Source organism: Colletes gigas, unplaced genomic scaffold, assembly GCF_013123115.1.
Source record: "Colletes gigas isolate AHSC1104 unplaced genomic scaffold, ASM1312311v1 Colletes_gigas_Sc00011, whole genome shotgun sequence".
NCBI lineage: Eukaryota > Metazoa > Arthropoda > Insecta > Hymenoptera > Colletidae > Colletes > Colletes gigas.
The window spans coordinates 7,696,706-7,715,918 of NW_025106640.1; the positions used below are offsets into that span (position 1 = coordinate 7,696,706).

The 19,213-nt window shown below is 45.0% G+C and overlaps 1 protein-coding gene across 10 annotated transcripts in view; it reads right to left on the reverse strand.

Annotated features, from left to right (window-relative positions):
• Positions 1-5,662: 5,662 nt before the first annotated feature.
• LOC122398458 (voltage-dependent calcium channel type A subunit alpha-1) overlaps positions 5,663-19,213 on the reverse strand; it is an 89,952-nt gene continuing 76,401 nt past the window's right edge. For 2 of the 10 annotated variants that reach the window (XM_043398302.1, XM_043398304.1), the window contains exons 25-32: positions 18,630-18,686; positions 15,153-15,364; positions 14,969-14,978; positions 12,781-12,908; positions 10,442-10,620; positions 10,121-10,153; positions 8,674-9,184; positions 5,663-8,430 (exon numbers count right to left, since the gene is read on the reverse strand). In XM_043398302.1, the coding sequence (XP_043254237.1) occupies positions 8,391-8,430; positions 8,674-9,184; positions 10,121-10,153; positions 10,442-10,620; positions 12,781-12,908; positions 14,969-14,978; positions 15,153-15,364; positions 18,630-18,686 (1,170 nt within the window). In that variant the 3' untranslated portion in view covers positions 5,663-8,390. Of the gene's footprint in view, positions 8,431-8,609; positions 9,185-10,120; positions 10,154-10,441; positions 10,621-12,780; positions 12,909-14,620; positions 14,979-15,152; positions 15,365-18,629; positions 18,687-19,213 lie in introns of all 10 variants that reach the window. The other 8 variants (XM_043398309.1, XM_043398307.1, XR_006259184.1 and 5 more) reach the window with 7 other exon arrangements.

A 19,213-nucleotide genomic window follows, 5' to 3' on the forward strand; every position in this document is an offset into this window, starting at 1 on the left:
CATTTCACGTGGACGATCGTCGATCCCGTTATTCACGTTTATCGCTGGATCCTCGTGGATCGCGTTCCCCGGCGCCGCGCGAGCTATGAAATACGTATAAAGGTACAATCCGCACTCGATCTGCTTTCTCCGAGAAAAACAAGTGTTCCTTCTGCATTTTCACGTATGCATACATCTATGTATATGTATATATGTATATATGTATAAGTAATATACAGTAAGTGTACAGTAACGCGAAGATTGGCGGGATATTGCGCGAACGGCATACCTCCAACGAGATTGTAATAACGATATTAAAGAAAGAACAGAAATTTCGATGCCCGTTACCACGAATGAAAGTACATCGAGGTAGATTAAACTAATATTATTTATACGTATGTATATGTATAATTATATATTTATAATGTATATGTATATATATATATTTATTTATATATTATATGAACGCGTTTCTCTTTTATCCGATAGTCGGTAAACAACGTCGCGCAGAATCGACCGCCAATCGTCCGCCATTCACGCAACTGGCAGCAGCACTCGCTTGCGCTATATCGCTATACCCTTTTTTTTAAAGTTAGTTTTAGTCAAAGTTAAAGCTTTCAATGGGTTTATCTCTCCACTTGTTTTCCCTTCCTCCTTTACACGAACGTTTATAACAATGGTACGCGCGACTATTAAAACGTGTCTACGGAATTTTCTCCCTCTCACGCTCGCCCCCTGTTCTCGTTCACTCTTACGCAACCACGCAAACCACGCATTCCAGCTCTCTTCTCACACCCTCGTTTATTCAGGCACTGTCACACGTAGCCAGATTCTCATCCTCGGTTTTACTCTCGTACCTTGCACGCGATCTCGTACACTCGAACTTGGCCATTCGATCAACTCGATTACCATTACTCGAAGGCTTGCGAGACATAGTTGACCGTTCACGGGGATCATCTTTTTTCTTTCTCACTAGCTTCAGCGTTTGGACATCGCGGCGATTCTACTTTCGTTGTCCTTTACCACGCCTCCCTAGTTCGGATCGTATGAAAAATTGTTTTAAGCTTCGTTAAAATGTTCTCCAGCTCCCTTCGATACCCAACGATCGCCTCGTTTTATACACAATTCTATCTGTCTTTATATATACACAGTTACAACAGTTTTGTTCACACAACGGGAACTCCTCGAATGCAAAATTCATAAAACAGATTTCATTAATATTTACGTGTTAATCTCTTCTATATACGTCTATACTTTCCTCTTTCATCCCCCAATGTTTCGCTTAGATCTATCGTTTCGTTGCGTACCGAGGGGAACCCAGAAACCCGAGAAATTCAAGATTTGTTCTCACGGTCAGTTATCCCGCTGGTCAACCATTAGATTCATGTATTCGATTAAAAGTAATCGAGCCGTCGAATGATTCGAGCACCCGATAGAACCGGTTGAATCAAGAGCACTATCGTAGACGCATTCGAAGAGCATTAAGCCACGCTCCCACGCGCAGGAACACATTGATCCAGAGACGGGCAACATTCTGGATCAAAATCATCCGTGGTTACCGACAGGATAAAAATAAAAGTCTCGTACGATGGACAAAAATTTAATCGTTCTGTCGAATAAACATACGTTGGTCTTATCTACTGTTGCCCATCTCTGGTCTTCTCAACACGTTCTTTCTTTATTAACTCTATCTTTCGTTGACTTTGCAATGTAAATATATTTCTGGAGAAATTCTTTGTCAGAATGTAGTTTTCATCCCTTAAGGAACGTGTTAAGTGCATCGAGGGTGCGAACGTGGCTCTACACGGCGCATAATACACAGCCAGACATTGTTCGCTTCTGCCTTCCGTGCCAATCTCTTCTCGGTTCGTCGTCCCTCCTCTAAACGCTCTACCGTTCTCTCTTTCTCACCCCCTTTTTGATTTCTTACGTGCGTTCAACATCGAGGCACTCTACTTTTCGTGGACGATGATCCTCGAGCCAGCAAACGTAACTCAAAGTCGATGGTTCGAATCGTTTTGCCAAGAAAGGCTTAATTCGTGACTGTTCTTCCTTTCCTCGACTTTCGCGACGCGAAAATCATCGTTCACGATCAATAGCGTTTTGTCCTTTCGCAAGAGGCGACTCCTCGAGTTACCACCGTTAATATTCGTCGTTTCTCGTTTGCGTATCCTAGTATTTTTTGTGAACGTGTTAATATTAAGGCAACTCTTGTTACTATTTAATGATTCGTCGCGTTACGATTTTATTCCCCTCTCTTTCACCGTGTGCCGTTCTCGCCCCCTTCCTTCGTACCGATTTACTCGGAACCGGAAGGATCAGCCATCCGAGTACCCTTGCACGACCACACTTTCGCACTCTCGAAAATACATTTACGCTTTTTCTGTACAGAATATCGGTAACCAGGCGACGCCACCCCCGTCGAATCGAGCGTTCGAAACCATCAAACGACCATCGAACCCTAAAGTAACTTTTGTACTTGTTGAACACGATTTAAAAGTGTCCAATGCTTTGGAACCAAAAGTATCCGGGGCTACGTTCGCCAACAAGACAATGTTCGTTTCGTGTTTAAAGAATAAATCTAGAATACGCGTTGGCTGATGCTTTCGAACGTAATCGATGGTCACGAAGAAGATCTCGATTCGACGAAGATCGTCGTCGCGCGAAAGCGGTGCACAGAAATAATTCGTAAACCTCGAAAGAATTGACATCCACGCACATCCCTCGCGTTAAACAATCCGGTCGTTCGAAGATTCAGACACGGGCCAAGATCAACGTTCTCTCGTTTGAACCTTTTTAAGTATATTTATACGTATATTTATAATGTATGTATATACATTATATATATATAATAGAGAGAGAGAGATCGGTGTAATAGTGTATCGACGAGATTTCGATTATTTGCAAAAGTATGAAACTCTACGGAGCTCCGGCTCGTCGGGGAGCCGAGAGGTCTAGTGACGAAGTTTATTTCGTTTATATTTTTTTTTTTTTTTTTCTTTTTTCCTTTTTGTTTCTTTTGTTTGTTTTGTTGTGACTATTTATTATCGACAGGGCGTTTAGCGTCAATATACGGTTTCATTATTCGTTCGTAACCGCTTATACGTACATATTTATATATGCATACGGGTATTTATATATAAATACATAGATATAAAATGCACGTTACCATTTACGCGTATCATTTACGTGTACATATTTATATATATAGATATATATTTATATACATATATGTATATATATAGATATATATATGTATGTATAGATAAGTAGAAAAACTCTTAATCGTAGGTATTTACGCGTTACACCATTTACGCCCCTCCCCGGGTTTACGTCCTCGTTCGATCTTCCTTTACTTTTTCTCTCCCGTTCGCTTATCGTTATTATAATTAAATGCAAGTAATGAAATCGTACATGGATTCTGTTCGACGATCGACTAAAAATGATCCTTCGAAGTCTCTTCCCGCCTAGTCACCGATGGGGAATTGTATCCGGTCGCGAGGCTCGCGTAAACGTTCTGCAGTTGCGTTGTCATTAACGGTACTTTCTACGAACGAGCCGAGAAGCATTTCTTTGGTTATTCTTTTTTTTTTTATTTTTTCATTCGCCCGCTACGTCGCACGTTACGATCGAGGTTTTCCTTTATTAATACAACGCAGTCCCCGTCGGGCGACTGTCTTTTGGACACTTCCTCCACCACCACCACTTTTCCACGTTTACCACGATACCGTTTTGCTCTCGTAATTTCGCACACCGTGGACAATCGCGTCTCGACGCCCCGCAGGATGGCGTTTATTTTTATTCTTTTATCGAGCTAGAGTAACTGCGGCGGCAAACATTAAACCTCTAAACGCTGCGCTACGCGTAGGTGAAGTCTCGACGAGATTGCGAATAGAAAGATATAGTAAACTGGAAAAAATTTCACCACGGACCGTTTTAACGTCTACCTGGACCTTGTCAGCGGCGCTCTATTCTAAGCTGCGGGGCGTCCAGACGCCGAATCGTATCAACGATCGTTTGTTTCGTTGAATTTGTGCTCTATATCTCTTCCTAATCAGCATCGTTGTTCGCGCATGCTCTTCTCCTGGCCGTGATTCGCTCGCGAGAACTCGAATTTACGCGCGTCGGCTGGATCTCCTCGTCGTTCACGATTATCGGATCCGTTCGTTTAAATTTCATTTGGTTTGCGTCGTGGTTGCTCGCGTTGATCAGCGCGTTCGAGCGTATGCGTTGGTTATTTAATTATTTATAATTACATTTATACGTATGCTTTCGATTAGAACTAGATTCCTCCGTTATAACTAATGTTACGCTAAGTCATCGTTAAGAGCTTGGTCATATGCTTGCTTTTACGACGCTAAAGAGTTTCATATTTACTTTTTTTTTTCTCTCTCTGTTGTTCTTGTAAATTAGAAGATTTCTCGACATCCGCCGCTCACACGCACACAGACGCGCACGAATGGCTTCCAACACCCCGCCCGCGCGCGACCATCTTTTCGTTTCAAACCGTATTTCGGGGCTACAAAATTGTCCATCGACGCGACGGCTAGATTTCTTTGGATTTATCACAGAAAAACATTTTTAATAATAATCCCGTCTCGCCCTAACACTTTCGCGTCCGTGCAACGTTGAAACGAACGCTTCCCGCCCGCGATCGTATCGATGTTCAAAGAACCCGCGGGGGCAGAAAAGAAACGAAAAACCATCGGCGTCGAGACTCGCGATCGATAACGGGAAAAAAGTCTGGAGGAGATCGTTACGATGCATAAAACGAAAGTGAAAGTGTTACAATCGATCATCCTCTTGTCCAAGCATCTTCCTGTTCCCCCCATTCGCGCCCACTTCGCCCACCATTTTCGTGTTATCATTTTTTTTGTCTCTTTTTTTTCTTTTATTATACTTATGTATCCTCTTTACAGTGACGTTTAAACGCGACGATACGAAATACGATTGAGTTTATTAAAGCACTTAAGGGAAAAAACCACGCTCAGCACCGACTGCACTACATGAAACGCACGCACGTGAGATTCTCGGTGCTCATTTTATCTGTGTCTTTAAATTCTTATTCGTTTAGTATTTTATCGTTAATATTTTTCTGCTTTTTCTTCTTTTTTTGTCTTTTCTTTATTATTTTTTTTTTTCTGTTATTTTACCGGGTAACGGCACTTCTTTTCGGCGCTTTACTGTCGACGCGTTCTTGTTCGTGTTCGTGTTCGTGTTCCGCGAGTGACGATCACATCGATGCGACTATACCGTACGAACCAGCACGAGAACGTGAACCATTTGACGGGGGGCCAATGAGTAAAAGGTAAACCGCGTTCGATCGCCGAGAACCTCGAATCCGCGAAGGTGCATCGAAATTTCGTTCACGTCGGACCGGTCGCTGTGTACGTTCACACGGTGTAACCGGGCTGCGACCGATTCCCGTGTTTCGTTTATTTATGTTCAGTCGGAATCCACGTACGCAGATTACGCAGGCAAGCGCGAAGTGGTATCGAAAAATGATTAATTACGCCTCCGTAGATCGTCGCGATCGACGCTTCCCACGCATTCACGCTACACTCTCGTTCCCGATCGCGCTCACTTTCTCTCTCTCTTTCGCGTATTTTATTTACATCTACATACGCGTAGATGTCCGTGTATACGTGCTGCGAAAAAAGACGTATGGTTTTTTTTTTTTTTCTTCTTCATATATGTAAATATGTACAGATTTATGTATCTCGTGTGTGTTTCGCTTAAAACACCCCCGTACGATTGGCAGTATGTTACATGTGTTTTTTCTTTCATCGAATCCCTCGTCCTCTCTAGAATCACGCAAACCCTTCTCGACTTACGCGCGCGCGCGCTCTATATAATAACCAGACGTCTGTTTTTTTTTTTTTTCATTTTTAATTTTAAACGCACCGCGAGTTCGAAATTCGGTTTCTTTTATCGTATATGTTTGTCCTGTGTGTGGTGTGTGTGTGTGTGAGTGTGTGTGCGCGCGCGCGTGTGTACGTACGATCGATCCACGCCTCTCCATGTTCGTTCCGACGAGTGATTCGCGTACACCTTAACCGTACAATTATAGTGGTAGTAACAACAGTAGTAGCAATGGTTTTGTAATTTTTAATAAAACGTTTCGGTAATCGTAGCGTTAGTAAAAGTAGTAATAATAATACTATTAGTAACAGTAATCGTAGTAATAGTAGTTTTGTAGTTTAGTAGTAGTTGCAGCGGTAGTAATAGTAACAGTAGTAGTAGTGATAGTAGTAACAGTAGCAGCAGCAGCGATAGTAGAGGTTGGTGTTTTGGTGGTGTTGTTTTTGGTGGTGGTAATTAGTAGTTTACGATGGTAGTAGTAGTTGCGGTAGTAAATAGTAGTAATAGTAGTGTAGCGGTAGTATCGATGGCGGTAGTAAGTAGTGATAGTAAATTGTAGTAGTAATAGTAATAGCGGTAATAGTGGTAGTATTTAGTAATTAATAGTAGTAGCCGTAGTTATTAGTAGTAGCGGTAATAATTAGTAGTGGAATAGTTCTTTCTCGTAGGTGTGATAGTAACGGTATAGTAGCAGTGATGGTAAATTTTTAATTCAAAATTATGAGGTAATTTACAAGTGCTCGTGAATTATCTTCTTCCGCTCCGTTTCCTTTCGTTTCTCGTTTCCGTTTATCGATTCGTTTAATATCTCTTTTATTGTTTCACAAGAACGTAGAACTTCGTGGCCCTCTTCGCCGTCTCCGTTTCCGTTTCCGTTTCCGTTTCGTCGCGCGTCTGCACCCACTTTTTCCCACTGTTCGTTCCCCTCTCTCTCTCTTCCGTTCTTTCGATTTTTCTAATCTCCGTACGCCACGGAGCTGCGAGAATACGGAACAACGATACCGCGATCGGTTCCTCTTGATGCAACCCTTGCTTTCTTTCCTTCGTTCGCGAACAAAATAATCGTTCACTGGCTTCTTCGTGTATGCGCGTTTGTGTGTGTATGTGTGTGTGTGTATTCGAGACGCACGCCTAAATACATCCCTTGCGGAGGGTCGTCGGGACCACGACAAGCGGTTCCAGCAGTCGCGACCAACGAATACTTGTTGCGATACAAGAGAATCGGTTTAGTAAAAATTCCTACGTATTTAGTTCGATGTATCGTTCAGCGCGCACAGGAGATATCGGGATGCTCGCAGCTTCGAATACGATTTTTTACAAAGCGACCGATTACCAAGGTAATCCGTCCTGTATAGGTGGGAGGGGGGCCGAACGCGTAACCGATCATCCGCGAAAGAAAGAAGTCTAGAAAGAACGTTTGCACCGTTTTTTGGGGAACCGCGTCTACGGATCCGCGAACGTTCGAGAAGGGACGGGTGTCCCGTAGCCGCGGTTCCCGTTCGTAATCGAGAAGAGAAACGTCTCGCGTACTCTTGTTCCCCGTGGCTTCGTCGACATCATTTTCCACGGAGCCTGGAGAACCTCGACGCCGTGATCGGCGGACTCTCCCGTAAATTCGTCAGAGAAGACTCGTTTTATTTGTCCGGTTGGCCAGTCCCGTCTGCGCGCGTCCGAGAACCTCTCTGACGAATAGCTCAGCTCCGAAATAAACCAAGAAGAGACCCCGTTCCTCCGGCCGTGATGGCTTCCCCGCGTCGTCGACGTGTTTTCCTGGTGGTCTCCGCGCGACGAACGTCTCTCGACATGAAAAAGTTGGTGGTTTCGCGCGAAAAGGGATCCGTTCCAAGAGCGTTTCCCTCGGTATAATCGTATAAAAAGTGGATCCTCCTCGGCTCGGTCCGTCGATATTTAAAAAGCACAGCGAAGGAAGGTTTATCGAAGTTCGAGACGAAAGAAAGTTTCGCGTGAAAATAGAGAAAGTTCAAGTTTACGGCAGCGTCCCTTTAGCGGAACGCTCCGGGTTTTCCGTTTAACGTTCGTTCGATCGACGATCGTCCGTATCGCGGCACAACAAGTCTGCTTCGATGTTGCCTGGACGATTCGTTCGCGTGTGTGTGTGTTCTTTGTTTCGTTTGTCCCTGTAACGATCATCCGATGTTTGCTCTCGTTTCGGTCGCCTAGTTTCGTTTCTCATCCTTTCTCTGACTCTGACTCTGGTCTCGGTCACGAGAATTCGTCTCACGAATCTCGATCGCTCGGTGTGTCCCCGAGGTGCAACCGGCGTCCATCACCTCATCTCCGTCGATCATCCCAGTCGCGTACACCTCTCGTCCGACTCGCGGACCTCGAGACTACACCCCCCGGGGGCCGGGACCGTCGATCGATCGACACCGACCAAGCAGCGTGTACCCGTCGATCCGTTTTTTCCACCGCTCCCGAATATCGCGGCTACGATTTATGCGCCTCCCGTTGCGGAAGATTCACGCGCAAACCCAAAGACGCCTGGGGGCGTCCACGTCACCGGACCACCGTCCAGGGTCCCACTTTGGCTAGCACCAGTCTTCGTCGTCGCTGTCTGAGTGTCTCGACCTGGAAAAGAAAAGCGCAACGAACGTTAACGCACTCCGACAAACTGTACCGCCGAACCGATCATCCATTCTGAAACAAACTACGGGGAGTGGTTGGAGCGTAACAGTGAAATTCTCGTGCATTCGCAACGACTACTGGGTGAACAGGGTCTAGGGTATACGGCATGGTGGAGATAGCACCTCAGCGGCCTCGAGCGAGCAGTTGATTCTGTTGCGACCGCAGGTAAGATTAAGAGACGTTCACCTGGGTGTCCTCTGCTTGGCCTGCGGCTGCGGCTTGTAGCCGTTGGGCACTGGGCTGGGCAACAGACGGCCACCGCGACCCATAGCCACCGCTTGCTCGAAGCTCAGCGGACAGTGGCTGGGTTGCATACCGGGCACGTGGCCCACCGGTGGGTGCTGTATGCCAGCCGGGAGCGGCACGTGGGCCCCGGGCACGTGAGGTCCGTGAGTCGGCGAGGCGTTCAACTTGGGGAAGTTGATGTTCGCCGGTTTCAGCTGCAGGGTAGACGGTTTGTTCGGCGTAGGCGGCAGTCGACGACCTTGGCCCCTCCTCGTCACCAACACCGGGTAGCTATGCTGATGGGGGTGATGTCGATGATAATGCTGGTGCGTGTGGGCTGGCTGACGACCCCCTATCGGGCTCGGGCTTCTCGATCGTTGCTCCAGACTGGTCGTCCCGTAGTGACGACCTCGCTCGATCTGATGTATAGGACTCGGCGTCCTGGCGGGACTCGTCGACGCGCTCCACGGACCTGGCGGAAACAACGGTTACAGCGGTGCCTGGACTCGACCATCATCGTGTCTAACGCTAGGGGACTAAAACGCTAAAACGCTCTTTCGACCACCGTACGCTCGTTGGAAATCTTAAAATGCTGGCTTGCATCTTTCTGGTCCAGCTTCTTGGGATCTCCGATGAGCGTACGCCGATTCGAACATAGTTCCTGTCTAGGACACCCGGAATTATCGGAATCGTTGAACGAGGATTCGACTAATCAAGTCCTACTCTGGGGAGATCTAACGTCTAAGACTGCACGGGTGCAGTTGGGGGATTGCATCGCCAGGGGCATGCTGGGGTATCTAATCTTTCTACTGTTCTACGGAAACTTTCGCGGCTAACGAGACCTTCAAGCGGATTCTACGGGATCAGCGTGCAACTTCCACGACCATAGGGCCAACAAATTTGTACGCTACTCTCGAGAAACTAGTCATTCGGTACATTCGGGCCTAAGGGTGTGTGCGTGTTCCGAGTGTGCAAGAGTGCTCGATATCAGAAGCGTGTGTATCTATCCCGTGCGCGATAGATCTTGTACAGAGATTAGAAAGGTCTAAAAAAAAATTAAAAATAAGCGTCGTTGCGACCCAAGCGCGCGACGAGACGTTTTACTATTATCGAGATCTGATGGTGGGATTTGCTCGCGATTTTTCTCGAGCTCTCTCGTCGGATCCTCGCGTGACTCTAACGAATCGCGATGAAGGAAAACCGTCCGCTATTCGGTGTCTGTTATGTGTTTCGATTGTTTGCTTGAACTAAGGATACTAATCTGTATCGGATCGACGTGTTTCTGACTGTGTTAGGAGTAGAAGGTAACACGAGATAACGGTGAAAGCCAAACGATCGTAGACGAAGGTATATAATAGTAAAATTGCTTCGTAACAGGGAGATGAAACGGAGTTGCGAAAGAAATTACCATCGTCGTAATAGTCGCAGTGGTCGTAATAGTCTTTGTAGGCGCATAACAGAACAAAACGAAGAAACATATTACATCGAGTGACACAGAGCTTCTGCCTCTTGCGAGTAAACCATTTATAGCGACATTCATATTCTCGTGTAATCCCGGCCACGAATCTCTTCCTCTCCGTACGGGAACGGAAGAAGCCTAAACGCGAAGAGTATATCGTTTCCGACGACGTTCGTCTCGCGACAGAGATTCGTGGCGTGGATTTCGTCGAAAAGGACTTATCATTGCACCGTGTGCATCTTCGTCGATATTATTATCGCTGTCTTGTACCTCGCAACCTGTGCCGATGATTGTACTGTGACGAATGGGGATGATGCGTGTGTCTCTGAATCTCGACGACGTTGCTAACCGTGTCGCTAAACCCTGGTCCGTCGTGGTAATAATGACCGTGATGATCGTACCTAGTTCGCCTCGGTGATTGCGATCCGTGCACGACTGGCGAGTGTCTTCTGGAAAAGAGAAACATCCGGTTAGAATCGGTCCCTCCCATCCCTCGTTGGGTTGTACCATACTTATCTGCCGCTTCTCTATCGCATTCAAACATCAAAAGTAATGAAAACGGCCCACGATATTAACCCGTTGACCGCCGGTGCTCCTTACAAAATTACCATGAACGTGTTTACGTTAATAGCCATTTGGTATCTCCAAAACTGTAAACGATAAACTCTCGTGGGCAGTCAACGCGTTAAACAATCAACATTTTTACCAATCTTTCGTTGGCATGCATCGGATTATGGGGTATGGAATAATAGAGGGTGAAACAGCCCTTTCGGACCTGACGGTAGCATAACTCTACGTGATATTTCATAGTCAATATTTTTGAAATATACGGGATGTAGCGGGACGGGTATTTAGAGCTTTTTGTTAACACTAAACCTACCAGCACTTCATGTATACCTGTACATAACCTGTACAAAAATATTCAATTCGTAAATTAGTAATTTTCATCGGATAGAAGATAAAACGCCCTTGAAAACAAATTTTCTTTCAAGTCGATACCGTAGGTAATGCCAGAGAAAAGAATCATCTACGAAAAAATGACATAGTAATTATGCAAACACCCTGTATATAAATTTAAATTTATCTTCGATTAAATAAACAATTTATAGTCCAGTTTTATCCCACATCAGTCGTATGATCAACAAGAAGTATTAAAATTACTTTGGGTATGTAGCGTCAAAGTAAATGTGCAAATAAACATAGGAGACAGCAAAAATTATAATAGTTGGTGTAGTCATCGGATAGAGGATGAAATGCCCTTTAAAATGAGCGTTCGTACGAGTCGATAGCTTTATTAGTTCCGGAGATATGGCGATTTTAATTTCGAGTCGATCGCGTGAGTCCGAAGGGTCTGTTTACGTTTGTTTACGTTGCGCATCAATGAAGTCACGTGACTCGTAGTAAATAGTAAACGTGACGTCACTCATTCAGTCGGTCAGTGGGTCAACGTGCGACAAGGAGGTCCGACGCGACGCGTCAGACGGAGACAGCGATAGTCGAATTAAGAAAAATTACCTTTTACATAAATTGCGATATCTCCGAAACGGTAAGTCCGATCGACAAAAACCAAAAGCCACTTTAAAGGGGAAGGTTCACCGCTGCTAACAATACCTTAATAATTAATAAAACACTAGTAGTTTCGGAACTCCGCGCGTCCAAAGTTTGACTATTTTTAATACGGGTTAATAGCCGAGGAAGCGAGAGAGCGAAATTTTAAAAATTACCTTTTACATAACTTGCGATATCTCGAAAACGGAAAGTCGGATCGACAAAATTCAAAAGCCATTTTAAAGAGGAAGGTTCACCGCTACTAACAATGCCTTAATAATTAATATAACACTAGTAGTTTCGGAACTGCACGCGTCCAAAGTTTAACTATTTTTAACACGAGTTGTTAACTCTCCTTTCGCCTTTGTTATACATATATTTGGTACCGAATTTTGTCCAATCAGATGACCGATCGTGGTAGGTTTAGTGTTAAGGTAGGGTTAGAGGCAGATCATAAATTTTTGTGCATGACTGTAAGTCGGAGCGTAGAAGCACCCTATCGAGAAATATTTTTAATAAAATCTTAGTAACTTTATCACCTTTATGTACCTAAACGAATAATAAAACCATGCAATGATCCTTCTTTAGTATATTTCCACACACCGTACGCGTGCAACCGTGCTTAGAATTCAGGTACGAAAGGGACAGGTCAAAGTTTAAGAAGAATAGAAAATGCTTGTCAATTGGAAGATCATAAGAAGTTAGTTGGTCCAAGCATGTTATTATTTATAATAAACGTTTCGACCTTCTGGTTCAGATCTTCTTTTTCGATCAACTTCCAAGTGGCACCAAACAACAGTGGCTTTTTGTATTGCTTCTTGACCGAGCTGCTCTTTACTCGGAGACGCTCCTAAGATTACAATTTTCATTAGACAAACGATGTAAAGACGTAGTCGAGGCTGCAAGCTTTACGATTAGATAATGCTACGGTACAACGACATGCATCGCAACGTTTCAATTTGTATCGATTTTAGGATAGAAAAAAAAACAGAAAAATAATTATGGTACAACCCAAATGTGGTCGAGCAAACCTTGAATAAACGCGCGCGTCCGATTGTTACCTTAGACTCGGTGAACGCGAGGGATGTCTGATTGGATGGGCAGGCGGATGAAGTCTCTCGCCGGCGTGGGTGAGACTCTCGAGACTACCGGCTCGCGAGTCGCTAACTACGACGTCCTGAGGCTCCATCTAAACGAACATACTCGTCGGTTAGGGAACGGTCCCGAGGACACGGTGAGTCAGGAGTTTAAGGAGAGTCGGGGTGTCGCCGGTTCTTTGCCTTCGTTACTAACGGTTCGCGCCTCGAACGAAATATCTTTCTCGACTCGAGACGCCTTTTGCCTCCGAAACGATGAACCTCTGCGCGAGCTTACGTCCACGATCCTCCCCCAATATCGAAAAAAAACATTCCAATCGATTCACCCGGAATTTTCCAGTCCACGAAATCTTGTCGCGACTCGCGCAGAGGCCCCGTCATAGTCCATGCTATTTTCGATGTTTCGACAAACGGTAGACAATCTCGAATGTGAGAAGAACAATCAGCGAAATGGAGCAGAGTAGTCGATATACAGGCACATGTGCGCGCGTGTAAAGGCATGCAGTTAAAAAGATTTCCTTCGGTCATGCTTCATGCTTTGCTGAGTAGTCTCGTTCGGGGTGATTTGTGGTGGTGGTGGTGAGAGACAGAAGAGAAACGAGTGTGTCCACTACCTTTTGAATCGAGACCTCGTTCCAGAGGTGTCGCTTACTTACCGGGTCGCGGACATACATGAAAATTACGACAAACAACAAGACAAGACGGAGAACGAGGCACTCGCAGGCCTGGCTGCGAATGCTTCGTTGCTCTCGAGAGTAATCTCAAGGCTGAAAGCAGCTAGGGACAAGGGTGGGGGTTTCTCTAATACCGACGTTAGAACGGTCACTAAGAATGTTGTATCCAGGTAATGAGGTGGATGTGGGAGTCATCTAGGTGGGCTGCTCTCTAAACGCGATCGGTTCTAATCGGTTGTATTTACAAAGATGCTACCACTCGGCGGTCGCGATCCATTCGCCACTTAAAAACTCTTTGTTATCATTTTTTCGCGTCACTGTATTCATTTAACGAGCATTGCTCGAGAGATTCTCAAGTAAAAAAAGTACGGTCACGGGCCACCCTGGTCTTCTACTTGAAATACAAGGCCCGTACAACTCTCAAAGGAGATTATGCGACACTCAATCTTTAATACGAACAGACTGGGTCTCGAAAACGATAAATAGCGGATGGCGAATCGATCTCGATCACCGCCGACTCACGACATCGCGCGCAATACTTTTCGTCCGTTCGGTTGATCGATCGCGAAACATTGTGTGTGTTCTCTAATCCTTCGTATCTCGAATCTATTGATCTATATCTAGTCTAGTGTCGTTGGAAAGAAAGTGTTACCCGATCTAAAGGTGTTCTCGACTCCGTCTATCAGGAATTTATCTGGTATCACGCAAGCTTATCTAGAAGTGTTCACTGTATCGCCCCGTCTAAAGATAGATCGCTTCAGCCCCGGGCGAAACTAATCGCGACGCACAGAGCCCTATTCTAACGGCGAACGATCTAAGTGTTCTAAGAAAGCGTGTCGTCGCATACGGATTCTACGTAAAAGATCCGTGTCTCGAACGGTCGAGCGAGCACGGAGCGTATCTATGCGTCCCGATCGAAGCGAGTGATCCTCGATCTACCGCGATCCAGACGGTTCCGTTCGAAACGTTCGCCTCCAAACGTTGGCTAGATCGACGAGAGTTTTCCTTTTCGTTTTTTTTCCCCCCGTTCTTTATCGCGACCGATCGAGGTTTGAGCTATCGAAATCTGCGCGACAGGGTTGTTTTTTATTTTTTAGTTTTTTGTTTTTAATTGAATCGAGCCGAGAGACCTTGTGGTAACGGATCGAGGAGCGAGGTGCGTAGGTATTCTGGTGTTGATAGTACGAGGGTGGTCGGTGAGCATGATGATGATGGTGATGGTGATGGTGGTGGTGGTGGTGGTGGTGACGGTCATAGTATAGATCTTTGTCGGTATCGTAGTATTGGTCGTGATGGTGATGGTGGTAGTAGTAGTAGTTTTGATCCTGCTGGGAGGGCACCTCAGCCAGCAATGGCTCTAGCTCGGGGGCGCGATCCTCGTCATTAACTACGGGTACAACCCCAGACCCACCCCCTCCCTGGCTACTCTCTCCGCTGCTGCCTAGTATATCGTACTGGTGGGACATCTTCCAGTTCACCTTTTTATTTCTGAAACCAAAACAATCCCTCATTAGCGCCTCCAATTTTATTTAAAAATAGAAGAAGAGGAGAGTGTCCTGGAAAGCTTTAATAATTTTACAATTTTGACAACTCTCCCCCGCGTAGTCCCGAGCACAAACGATTGTAAATGGTAAATAAAAGGGTTGGAAAGTGTCAGGATACCTGATGCTACGGAGTCGTCTGTGCTCGCCGGCTCCGAGGACCCCGAGGGCCCCATCGTCTTCCTCCCTGAGCTCCCTCTGTTGATCGATCTTCGTTTCCGACGTCGGTCGTATCACCGGCTCGAGGCTGTTCGCCCTACTTCCGGTCCCGTGATTATTTCCGGTGTGATTAACAGCCGTCACGTCCAGTATGCAGTTGAGGAAGGCCGATTGCTAAAGTCGAGAACGTGCGAAACCACACGCGGCTATCAGAGCTGGTCGATACGTTTTTCTACTGTATTGTGTTTGTTTCTCGTCGATCGACGCTCTAGACGGCCGTTCGATCCCCGAGCCAACCCATATTTATCGTACAGTATATGTACAGGCACATACAGGCTTTCAGGCGTTATCTATCGTTACTCTCTTCCCGTTCCGTTTCCTCGTTTTATCTTCTTGCTCTTTTGCGTGCGTATGCAATGCCCCAAGATTCAAGTGAACGAATTGGTTGCGACAGAGAAAGAGAGATAAAGAGAGAAAGAGATTTCTTTCCTTTTTGTTTGATTAAATAAAATAGGCCATGCTAGATAGAAAAAGAGTATATATATCGTGGTGGTGCACTTGAGAGTGTCGCTAAAAGAACGCGTTGACATTCCCCGTCGACAAAATGCACGTCTCATATCTGCGTGTGCGGTTATAAGAGAGATTGTAGAAAATGTTAGGCGATATTCGTTCCATCGCGACGAGCGAATCACAACTCCGGCAAAGCCTGTATATGTTTGTCAAAAAACAAATACCAAAAAGCTATTATCTTACATACGATAGTTATCATTTTATTTCGATCGTCAAGTGTTTTACGAGTGAGCGTAAAATTACCATATGCAATCAGAGACATTTATTTACTCGTCACGTTTACGGCACTGTGGGAATGCAAACGTTAGTAAGCATGCAATAAAGTTGCACGGACCGTCGTCGTTCCTCGAACGTTTCCCCGTTGATTCACGTCCGTCTCGATGCAGCCGGAAGTCTGATAATTCACGCGAGAGGAACGTCGACGATTCGCGAACCTTTCGTTAAAGGTACCAATACACATATGCGAACAAGTCGTGGACAAACATAGTACGCAAGCCAACCACAACGAACAAATGTGACGGGGGAGCTACTTTGGGGAGCTAAAGATTCTGTATATCGTATACACACACATATATCAATATATTTATATATTTAAATGGTCGGAAGTGTACGTTTTACTCGGTATACCAACATGCCTACGTTACGGTGGACCTCGCTTTTCGATCATCCTCGCGACCTCCTCGGAATGGCTCGATTCAAAGGGTGTCTCGAGAATAATCTCGATGAAAAATATTCGTAAAATACGATCAAGGTCCACCCTAGCCTACGCCACAGTTGGCTACGGTTCATCTACTGTCGATTACTTCGAAATACACGAACGTGCTCGCTAAGTAATCGCGAGCAGCTCGTCTACGACTAGTTTACACTTCGAGTGCGGAGAAAAGGGCTTCCTGACGGAAGTCCCTTCTTTCCTGGCGCGACGACGAGGATCGTTCGCCTGGACCATGTCTACGTTCTGGTCGTGCGGCGACTAATTCTCGTCGCCGGGCGTAAAAACATTTGGTTGTTCACAGCATCGTTTTTTGTACTCGAGAAAAATGGCCGAACGTTCCAACGGCCGGGAACGACTGTTCGGGATCTCTAACTACTCGACTTCGTGGCGATAGATCGTTGTTTGTCGTGTTGTTGTCTGCGTGTCGCGGCGTGTAACCGTGTTATGGTGTAACATCGTTAGAGAGGAGACCGTGTGTCTGAGACGTTAAAGCCATCGCGGAAGAGAGCTATACTAGCAAGGCAACGATCGTTACAGAGACTCAATCCAAAAAACTTTCTAGAAACAGTGTCTACGCTACGTGATGGCGGATGGTCTTCGGACAGTGTAACGGACAGACAAGAAAGAAAGAAAACGAAAATATAGTTCAGTCCAGCTAGCAAGAACGCCGAATAAAAGTCTAACTCCAACTACGCTAATACCAAGAGCTCTGGTAATATACAAAAATTAGAAAAAAAAAAAAGAAATAGATTAAGTAAAGACAAACAGTTGCAGCAGAATCGTTTTGTAGTAGGAACAGTCGCTCTGAGGGGATTGGAAAACTAATGTCTCTAATGCTAAGATCTAAGATCGTCTATGTCGGATGACTAGCGGACGAGAAAGACTCGGGTGACTAATCGGTCTAAGAGAAGAATGAAAATCGTGGCTAAACGGAGTGATGTTCGAGGCAAAAGGCGAACTATGTTCGAGGATCAAGTATCTCCGGTTCGTGTTCTCTTTCGAGCTAATTCGTACTACGAGGTTTCGACGGACTATGGTAACTTACTTGCAACACGGCTACACCGTGTTCTCGAAAGGGGGGGCAAAGAGCCGATTCGCGTGGGCGGGCGTGCGAACGACACCCACGCGGCACCGACACGACGACTAAAAAAAATTTCAGCGTCGTCGCGATTTAATGCATCGTCGCTAGGTCTGCGGACCGATGCGCGGCGATTCCGTCGTTTCGCTTAAAACCGATCGGTTCCGGACGATGCATGAAACCGTACGAGCCAGTTCAAACTAGTAGATTCAAGTAATTATCCTAGACTAATTTGCTTATTATCTGAAGAGGAAACGTGCTGTTAGAAAGGAGATTCTTTTAAAGGAAAGACTAAAGTTTCTAAGAGTTCTATATATCGTGTGAACCCGACGGATGCTCTAGTAAGTACTGTCGCTAAATATATATCAAGTGCCTAAGAAAGAAGAAAAGTTCGAGTGTGATTGTGGGTTCCGGTATCGAACGCAACTGCGGCTGATCTTTATCTTACGTATTTAGTTTTTATTGAAAGAATCGATCTGTCTCAGCGAGAGATTTTCATCGAAATTGTCAGTCGCTGTTGCGTTGGGTGATTCGTCGGTCTCGTGACTCGGTGAAAGGAAAGAATAAAGAGGTCTACGTATGTGAACGGAACGCAAATGTACGAGTGTAACGAGTGTCGGTGAATCGTGTGTGCCGTGTATCGATGCATTAGAAGAAAAAAAATTGTACAAGATCAAAAAATGTAGCAGAGATACAACTGCCGGTTCTAACTTGGAAAATGTATTTACAGACTCGATATGGGAATATCGTTCGGGCTAATATATTTTATGTACACGATAGGCTACTGTGTCTCTGCATGAATTAGTGATTAGTCAAATAGAAAACGAACGTAATCGGTATTATGTACAGAAGAAAGTATAATCGTTCCCTGCGAAGGATATTCGATCGTATGTCTCGTTAAGATTCTCTATCGAAGTTTCAATTATCCGGACGGATGTTCGTTGGCACCATCCTTCGCAGTGGACGTCGAAGAAGTGTAAAAATATGTGTCGAGAAAGGAAACGTGATTGTACAAAGTAAAACGAAACGAAAGAAACCGTATTTAGATGATAATAAGTAAGAGAAAAAGTAAGTACTACCGCCTGGGCTGCAGGACTTTGCCCAGCATTATCGTTATCGATAAGATCGTTATCGTTCTGGAAAACAAAGAGAAAAGACACAAAGAGATGATTGAGAGCTGCGTGAACATCCTCTTGTCTGGGTATATAAGTTACATAAAAGTATAGTCTGTAGTTAAATTCGAATATAAAATTACTCCTACACTATGGTCACAATAATAATAACGATAACAATAACAATAATAATTCTATCCTCCGGTAAATCGAAGGTTCAAACCTCGCTGTTGTACTCTCTTTCTATGACTCTTTAATGAAAACACGTATAAATTCAACACACAGATTCTTTTCTAATGTTCTAATCGTAACTCATTCAAAAATCATATTTTCCTAATTTTCTAGAAGTTGTCCATTTTTGCGTCGATTCATCGTCTGCCCCGGCGACGATTTCAAACGTATCTTCTCGATAAAATCAACAAATCTCGTTATCGTTTCACACGATTCGCAAACAGCAGACGATGTGTCGACTCAGGACGTTCTACGTTAATCAGTTGCATCAAATTTGTATTGTGACGTTCAAGGAAGGGTGACATCGAACTGCTTCTACA